We start from the raw sequence: 9278 nt of genomic DNA on the forward strand, positions 1-9278 counted from the left end.
TTATGCTTAAATGCTTGAAATCTGTTTCTTAAACAAATATAAATAGTGAAGTTGATGCCTGTATGAATTTCTTTCCAAAGCCTTTGCCTTTCCATCAAGGCAAAGGGGTGGCTGCTTTAAAGAATCTAAAATATAAGAGAGTTTTGATTTGTTTAACACTTTTTTGGTCACTGCATAATTCCAGCTGTGTTATTTCATACTTTTGATGTCTATTCTAAAATGTAGAAAATAGAAAATAAACAAAAATGTGGTGTTCCCAAACTTTTGATGGGCAGTGTAAATAAAATATGGCTACCATATTAATAAAACGAATAGTATCCCATGGATTAAATGTTGTATTCACATCCATTTCGGGAAGATTTTCATATTCCACTGACCCATTTTCCCTCAGCGGTGTACTTCTACAACACCCAGTTCTCCAAAACCCACCAAAACTAAAAAAAGTATTTTATTATTTTATTTTATTGTCCTAAACCTCTAAACTGAGAGGCTTTTTACAGAATTACAGTCTCTTGCAATCTGTGTGCTAGTAAAGGCATGATGACTGCTATGGGAACTGTTAGACTGGGAGTGATCACAGTTTATTGGTACGCCAATAACCCTGTCCCTGTGCACACACACACACACACACACACACACACACACACACACACACACTTCTGCAGCCACTGCATCACTACTTTTAGAGGCTTCAATAGGATTTCCTCATTCAAAAGCAGAAAGATGATCTAGCCGACTAAACCAGAAACTTACAGCATTCAATCACAGCTGTGTGTGTGTGTGTGTGTGTGTTGTAATTCCTCTCCAGGTTAACCAGCCTTTCTGAGACATACACGCACAAAAAAAGTGTACAAACACACACCAATGCTCATATACGTGTGTGTATTGTACACACACATGCTTGGCCACACACATACATTATACTGTACACTTACAAGACGGTGCGCCTCATTTAACTAACGCTCACTCAAACGCATCACATGTGGCTACAGCACTCAGTGTGTGTGTGCGCATGTGTGTGTGTGTGTGTGTGTGTGTGTGTGTGGACAGTCCAGTGAGAGTTTCTCTGCTCTCTGCTGTGTTGCATAACAGATATTCAGGTTGGAGCTTCTTCACACTGCATCAGGATGACACTCTACCGCCGCATTTGTGTCTGCATGTGTGTGTGTGTGTACAAGAAAGCGAGAGTGAGAGACTGCAAGATCGTCATGATTCTAAGGTATATATACACGCCTATGGGTTTGTTAGTATGCATACATGTGAGTTTGTGTGTGTATATACAGTATATATATACATATATATATATATATATATATGTGTGTGTGCGTGTGTGTGTATGCGCGTGTGGCCAACAGACAGCAGGAGTGTGAGTCAAGTACCGCAGGTCAAATCTCTAAAGACTGCTGCTGGTAAAGGCTAAAGCTCTTCAGCTCGGCATGTTGTGTAACAGGCAGCATTTAAAAACCACCAGAGAGCCAGGGGAAGGGTTTCTAAAAACAGCCTGACCGGAGGAGAGGAGGAGGAGGAGGAGGAGGAGGAGGAGGAAGAGGAGAGAGTCTAGCTTTGTGTCCTCACAGCCAGAAAGGTTGTGGGTTCAACTCCCGGTCCTTTCTGTGTATGGAGTTTACATGTTCTCCCTGTGTTCTCCTGGGTTTCCTCCCACTGTCAAGTGGATTGGAGACTCTGGAGACTAGCTGGTAGCAGTGGTGTTGTGTGTCGGTGAGCAATGCTTTGTGCTATAAGCAAATTGAACTACAGCTTAATCACATTCAATTCAAGTATAAAGCTAGATTACATCTGAACAGGAGTTATAGCTAGATTAGATTAGATTAGATTAAACTTCAATGATCCCCGTGGGGAAATTGGGCTATTAGAACACCAAGTAGTAGTAATAGGATACAGCAAAGAAGAATAGGATATAAATATGAATGGAGCAAATGGAGATTATTCCATTTTCTGGAAACATACTCAACCATCAATTCCAGCATTCTGGATTCCAGCATTAATAGGATGTAAAATAGCGCAGTAGCAGTAGAATTTACTGAGACAGAAAGATAATGTGAGATTTGTACATTATTATTAGTATGATTTAAAAATTATACAGAAATATCAATATATAGCCTAACAATGAGAGGAATGTGAGAGTACAAGGAAGACGTGTTTACAGCATATATACAGCATGGTATTCACATTAATAGGTCTATAGGAGGCCATACATACAGTATGTACAGATGTTACTAGAGAACTATGCACCTTCCAGATATATTCACTTTAGATAAGAGATAGTGATAAGAGTGGATGTAAGAAATTAGCCAATGTCCCCTATTTCTAACTGGTAAATCAATACTTTGTTATTATTTCCTTCCTCTCCTTCTGCAGAGTATTTCAGTCATTGTGGGATATGCGACTATAGTTATGCAGTGTGACAGTACTGATGCAGCCGGATGTAGTGTTCCATTCTTTACTGCCCACAATATTCAGACAGAAAGCGTGGGAATACAGGAGCTTTTGCCAAGCTTCAGAAATGCTGAAGAGCAGCAAACCAGTACCAGCCCAGTACAACCACATGTCTTCTATAAACAGACATGACATGAAAAATAATCTTTAATAAAATGTGACAACCAACTTCAACTTTCAGAAGTCTCCAATGCTCCTCCTCCATGACGTACGTTGTATTTTGTCGATTTCTGAGGTGACCTTGAAGATTTTCAGCAGTAGTGTTTTGTTTTTTAAATTTTACAATATTTCTGTAGAGTTTGCTACAGAAGCCCTGACATCTTGGCTGATCCAAATGTATAAATTAGGTTGTTTTTTGTCCAGTGATTTATCTCAATATACTGACTTACAAGCAGGTGAAAAACAAATTCATCAGGATCCTTTTTCTAAGTTCTACCAATTGTTTTTTCTCCTGTTGCCATCTTAATATATTGACTTAGTGAGCAAGCCAACAGGTTAACAGGCTAACAGGTAGCCTATTACACTGTAGCAACACTGGGAGGGCGCACTACCTGCTATATTAAGCAATATATCCATAGTGTTAGTGCTTGGGGACTGTGAGGTCCCGGGTTTGTGCCTGATCACTGTTTGAGTCTATATTGGTTTGAGCCACAAGAGGGTAGGAATGCACCACTGTGCATTCCTGATAAAATCAGGCGAAAAAAATAGACAGAACTTAGAATAAGGATCCTGGTGATTTTTTATTTTAGATAAACATGGGAGAAAAAAAATGACGAAATTTAGATATCTGGATCTGCCAATAGAAGTGATGAACTTGGGGCATTCTGGTGGCTCATTTAGTCTAAGGCGCATACCATATAATCGCGACATCCTGGGTTCGAATCCGGCCCAGGACCTTTGTCGCATGTCATCCCCCTCTCTCTCCCAGTGTTTCCACTATCTTTAAATTGGCCAAACATAGACAATGTGACATCACATCAAGATATTTCCAGCGCAGCTACAATGGCGTTTGATAGGAGAAGATTTTGCAGCCATCTAAAACATCAACGGCAAACGTCAGGTTTTGGTGTCAGAATAAAAAGAGCAACGGCTTGTTTCTAGACTCATTATTTTGCACCGACGTTCAACAATCATACAGGCAGGAATCCATCACAGGACTCTGCCTCCTCACAGAGGACTGTCAGGCCACTGACAGTAGCCTCAATAGACCAGAATTCAATGTAGCCCCAAGACATGTTGTGTTTTGAGCAAGGGGTCACTCACTTTTCGCTACTGCTATTGCTCTCTCTACCAACATGTATAACCCACAGCTGAATGCAACAAGTTCATGTCCCTTCTCAGGGGTTGGCAAAAGCCATTCTGGGAAACGAAGGAAATCACTAACTGAAGTAGAAGTAGATGAGGCAGGTTGAAGGAATGTGGGTCCTCAAAATTCAAACTGTTACCCCTCGCTGCCTTTTCGGGATGCCAACTTGCAAAGTTGCTTTAAAAACAGAAGCGACAATTCATTCATTTGTGTTGGCTCTGTCTTGTCAGAGTAAATAATTAGTGTTCTGAGAGGTCAAATATAAGATTTAATTGATTGACGGTAGAATATTTGACAATCAATGTCAGTGTGAATTTACCCCAAAAACAATACACTGCCATTTGGGGACGCTAACTTGCAAAGTCGCTTTACACCATCCAAAACCAAAGTTTGGACCGTCCCAACCGTCCTTTCCCCAAGGATCAAAACCAGTACTGACTCTTTCTGTAGGCTACAATTGTCAGCCACCCTGGAACCCAGCCAGTGTTTCTGAAATCCAGGCCTGTTTCAGATCACTCCCTGTAAGACATGAGGAGGTTTAATGAAGCATTTAAGATCCCCTGATATAAAGGACTGATAGATAGCTTTAAAATGCATGACAAATCAATTATTAAGTGTGTCACTGTTTCAAATATGATGTCTCAGCAATGAGACAAATATGATCGTGAGTTCTTTTAGCAGTTGTCATGCTTTTATTTATAATAGCTTACATGATGAGTGTGTTAGAATTTCAAATATTAGATAGATTTAATAATATACATGATGAATCAATCTACCATCAGTTTCTACTTCAAAAATCCCATGTCTTCAGAGCTGGAATGAGTGGGATTGTGAATCCTATTATAGCAGAGAGTCCCCAGTCGTGGTTCTAATAATAGAAATGATGGTGAGCTCATCTGAAACAACAGGCCCAGTTTTAGCCTGTATCTCTGTCTGCTTCTACTGCTATGCTAGTGGATCCAGGCTAATGAACTTCATCATTAACACACACATACACACATGCAGACAGGTACACACACACACACATACACACACACACACACACACACACATACAGGTACACATATACTCACCAATCAGGCAGATGAATGCACATTTAGCCATACATACACTCAGGCTATTAATAATATGCTTTGATCCATATACATAGATGCTATAGCATGTCTTCATGGAAACATGGACTCGTAGGACACACACTCACACTCACACACACACACACACACGCACACACACTGTGTCAGTAATTCTCCAGGTGCATTTGGAGTGATAATACTGCAAACATGATGCAACCTAACACATGATGGAAGCCAAACACAGAAAGAGGATTCACAATCAGCACTGGCTCTGTTGCACACTACCCATGAAGCCAAAGTGCTAAAATAGTAAAATAGTATACTTTAAAGCAGAAATAGACTAGAGAAGATCACCTCTGCAGAGTCCAAAAGCAGGTCTGGTCTCCCGTTAAAAAACAATGTTTCCTCTAAACCACTGGTGTCCAGTCCTGTGCCATGGAAGAGCCTACAGGTTTTCATTCCAACCAAACACTACAGCAGCTGATTGCAACTTACAGTAATAACACACCTTCAAGCAGAGAGGAGGAACTAATCAGTGAAATTAGCTGCTGTGGTGGGAATGGAAACCCGGTTAAATACAGTGGTCTCCAACCATGTGCCATTCAAAGTCATGCAACTACAACAGAGGAACCCGCATACTGAAGAATAATTTGCAGCGGACGTTTCAGATCTCTGCACCGATGATGGCCTGTTACATCAGTTATTATTATTCTTCTTCACCATTTCGCACTTTTTGAGCACTTTTTTGGACCACGTCTTATTAAATAACTCTTTTTGCTATCTCAACTGCTCTGTCATCTAATGTTGCATCTTATTTGATGCCAAACCATAATAGAGGCAACATCTGTCAAACTTGTTCCAATCATACTATTCAGAAGTGTTTTGTGTGTAACCTCCAAGCCTCTATTTGCACTCAGAAAATGAACACTGACCCCCTTGGGTATTAAGAAAAGATTAAGTTGATTCTATCCAAACAAACACAGTTTCAAGAAAACATTTTTAAAAAAAAGTAGGACAAACACAAATTTGTGCAGTTTAATATCAACTAGGGAGATAAAATGAACTAAAATAATAATTAAAAGTGTCTGACTGTTATTGCATCTATGTAACAAACTAACATACTACATACATTTATTTTACATTTGATGTCAATTTGTAATTTAGATGCTAATAAAACTAATACATTTGAAATGCATTGACATTATGAATACAAATGACTTACATTCTCCTTTATTCATTCAGTTTATTTAAGTTCTGAGTCAATTTAATCAATGATAATACTCCATTTAATATGGAATTATTTCATCCAATTTAATGGAAATTTCCCATACACTCTAAATGAGTAAACCTCGCAAATAGACCAAAATATATGTGTTTAGTGTAGTTTCAAACCCTCCCACATACAGCCAGTAGCATTTGGCAGATGATTGCTGGACATTCACATCTCTATGAGAAGGAATCCACTGGGGAGGGATTGGGTCCAGAATAAAAGCACTGCATGTCCATTAATAGCTCATTAAGCTACTGCACATGAGCTAATGAAGAGAATGATGAATGTTGAAGTTCAATATGATTAATAATGTATTGATAGGCTGACAGTTTTATTACAAAGTCGCGGTGAGACTGATCAATACCCCCATCCATTACGGTTTGCCTCTGGACAACACCGTTTGCTGCTGAAATAATGCCACTAAGTTGGCTTTCCATGACAATTCAGATTCAGCGTTTACCAGCATTTCCTTCCACACTTCAATGCACAGCAATCATAGGACAGTTCCCTATGAGTCAACATATGACAACACTATAGCGCAATGTTTTCATAAGCCTGGAAACTGAAACTCAACTTCTCACTTACACCCATGTCTGAAAAAGTTGAGGAAGACCTTGCATTACATTCAGCAGCAGTGGCATCACACTACAGAAAAAAAGATCTCTGAAGCTCGAAAAATGTAAAAACACGATGAAATCTCATCACCTGGCTGTATCGTTTACTCCAAACAATCGATCCAGCCAATCCAGAACAATGAATGAAGATATCATGATAGAATCAAATAAGAGTCATTTTAAACAGCAACAAGTACTAGAGGTGATTCAAGGATTAGGGACTGGGAGAGACCTTGCTTCCCACAGCCAAATTCACTGCCTCTGTAGAAAATGTTTCATGACCCTGGAACCCAGACTATTGAACATGTGCTGTAAAATACCAAAAACTGCTTCTTCCAATTCTTTAAAAGCAGACTTTTTTTTGGAAGTGGGAGGTTTCTGCAGGACAGTGAAAACCCATGGGCACACTGCACGATGATCTGCTGCCTTCAGCTGATATAATCTCGGTAATTAACGATGAAATTTTCCTTTTGAATTCTCAAGGTTTTTAGACAATAGCAAGGCAGCTAGCCCAGTGCATTGCCTTCCAGGCAGCATGCTGCGTGTCCTGATGAATGGGGTTGAGTTGTACGTTGATGGTGCTGGTGGGGTGGGGGGGATACATTCTCCAAAACATCATCATTTTAGCATATAACTACCATAGCATCCCACAGGCCATTCTACTTCGATGCAATAGTCATTTTGTCCAAATTTCCAAGTAGTGGAATTAAACTGTTTGCATGAATATGGGGTTTAACACAGTCTTACTAGCATACACCCTGTAAAGAAAGGTGATTATTTTTTGCTGTGTTTCTGTGTTTGATTTGACAAGATGCAGTGAGGAGAGACAGGATAGATGAGAGAGCGCATGGCACTCGACAAAGGTCACAAGGCGGATTTGAACCCACGGTGTTTACAGTATGCGATGCGCACTTCAGGACAGCTGAAGCAGATGGAAATACTTTGGCTGGAACTTTTATCTTTGATGCTTTATAGAGCCTCTGTTGGGTGATGTTTTGGTTCTATAGGGAATCTTTAGTGAGTATCTGAAAACACCGGTATGAGCCGGTTGGGGTTAGATCACCATCATGTTTGTAGCCAAAAGTATTTGTTGAAATTCATGACTCCACCCAGAAGCTACTCAGCGTATCATTAAAGCTCCTTCCCATGGCAAAAACAGGGACAATATCAACACCAGCAGCCACTTCTGTACATAAGTAGTGACTGTCCAGGCCGGGGCAACTCCTAATGCTGATAACACAAGATGGAAAGCATCACCCCTGTCCCGACAAATCACCTCTTGTGGTAAGGGGAAGCTAAAAGACGAGCAAAGAAATGTTTTTTTTGGGTGGGGAACTGAAAGACTCACACAGTAGCCTATCATGTCTGTTTGGCCCTGTAGTGGAAAGCAGGCTAAAGATGGCAGCTGGTAGCCATGCTGTAGGAGCTGGCAACGATCAGAGGCCACCATGGTGCCAACGGTGCCTACTGCTGTCAGAGCAGCCCTCTGTTCATTCATTCATTTATTCCACCACACACACACGCACGCGCGCACACACACACCCTTGTTACCCATCCCTAGGCCCCACCATCCTACCTCCATATCTGGCCCAGCTGAAGGATGTGGATGAGGGACTGGGCGAACCAGAGGCAGAAGGAGTAAGAGGCCGAACGCTTTCTAGTCCGGCTCCCCCCGGCGGTGCTGGCGGTGCTGTTGGTCGTGGTGTTCTTGCTCGCGGTCGACGCCTGTCTCTGCGGTGTGGCCGGGTGGTGCTGAGCGGTAACGTCGCCGTGCGAAGCCGAGCCGCTCAGCAGCTTGTTCCCGTCCATGTGGGAGCAGTCGGCGGCGGAGCCCGGCCCGTCCTCGGTGCTGAAGTCGTGGACGAACCATCGGAAGCTGAAGAGCTGCACGGAGAACGAGCCCAGCACCACGAAGAACAGCGTCAGGCCGAACCACCAGTAGTCTCGGCGGAGATAGTAGTCGACCGACAGCCACACGTCGGTGCCCACATCTGCCAGATAGACGGCCACTGCGGCTACTATCCACAGGCAGTCCCACACCGTGTATTTCTGCTGCTCCCTGCCCAGGCGAAGGCACGTCGAGTTGGAGCCTCCCCCGCCGCAGCACCGCGACTCCCCGTTGGCGAAGTCCCCGTCCCCGGTGCCCGCAGAGTCGGGCTGGCCGCCCGGGTGGAGCCCCTGCACCGAGCCGGAGTGCTCCGAGTTCTGCAGGGGCGTGAAGGCCACGTCGCTCTTCTTCATCTTCAGCACCCCGTCTGATTTAGCCGCCATTGTTAGAAGCTTGTAATATTAATCTATTATTCCTCCTCTATTCCTCCCCTCCTCCTTTCCGCTACCCCTTCCTCCTCTCTCCGTCGACACCCTTCTGCGTTTCTCTCCTCCTCCTCCTCCTCCTCCTCCTCTCTGGGCAGGGCTAGCTCCTCTATAGCGCCGCCTGGTCATAATACAGAATAAAGACAGAAAAGAAGATAAGATAAAGCCCTGTGTTTAGCTCTATGTTTTTGTCCATAGCACTTCTTTATTATTAGGCAGCTCGCTCGGTTGATGATCCGCTTACA

The 9278-nt window shown here is 42.5% G+C and overlaps 1 protein-coding gene across 2 annotated transcripts in view; it reads right to left on the minus strand.

Moving 5' to 3' along the window:
• xkr4 (XK related 4) overlaps nt 1-8991 on the minus strand; it is a 45189-nt gene extending 36198 nt beyond the window's left edge. For both annotated transcript variants that reach the window (XM_071906560.1, XM_071906559.1), the window contains exon 1: nt 8297-8991. In XM_071906560.1, the coding sequence (XP_071762661.1) occupies nt 8297-8991 (695 nt within the window). The remainder of the gene's footprint in view (nt 1-8296) is intronic.
• Between the last annotated feature and the right edge of the window lie 287 nt (nt 8992-9278).

The sequence above is a fragment of the Centroberyx gerrardi genome, chromosome 13 (assembly GCF_048128805.1).
Source record: "Centroberyx gerrardi isolate f3 chromosome 13, fCenGer3.hap1.cur.20231027, whole genome shotgun sequence".
Taxonomy (NCBI): Eukaryota; Metazoa; Chordata; class Actinopteri; order Beryciformes; family Berycidae; genus Centroberyx; species Centroberyx gerrardi.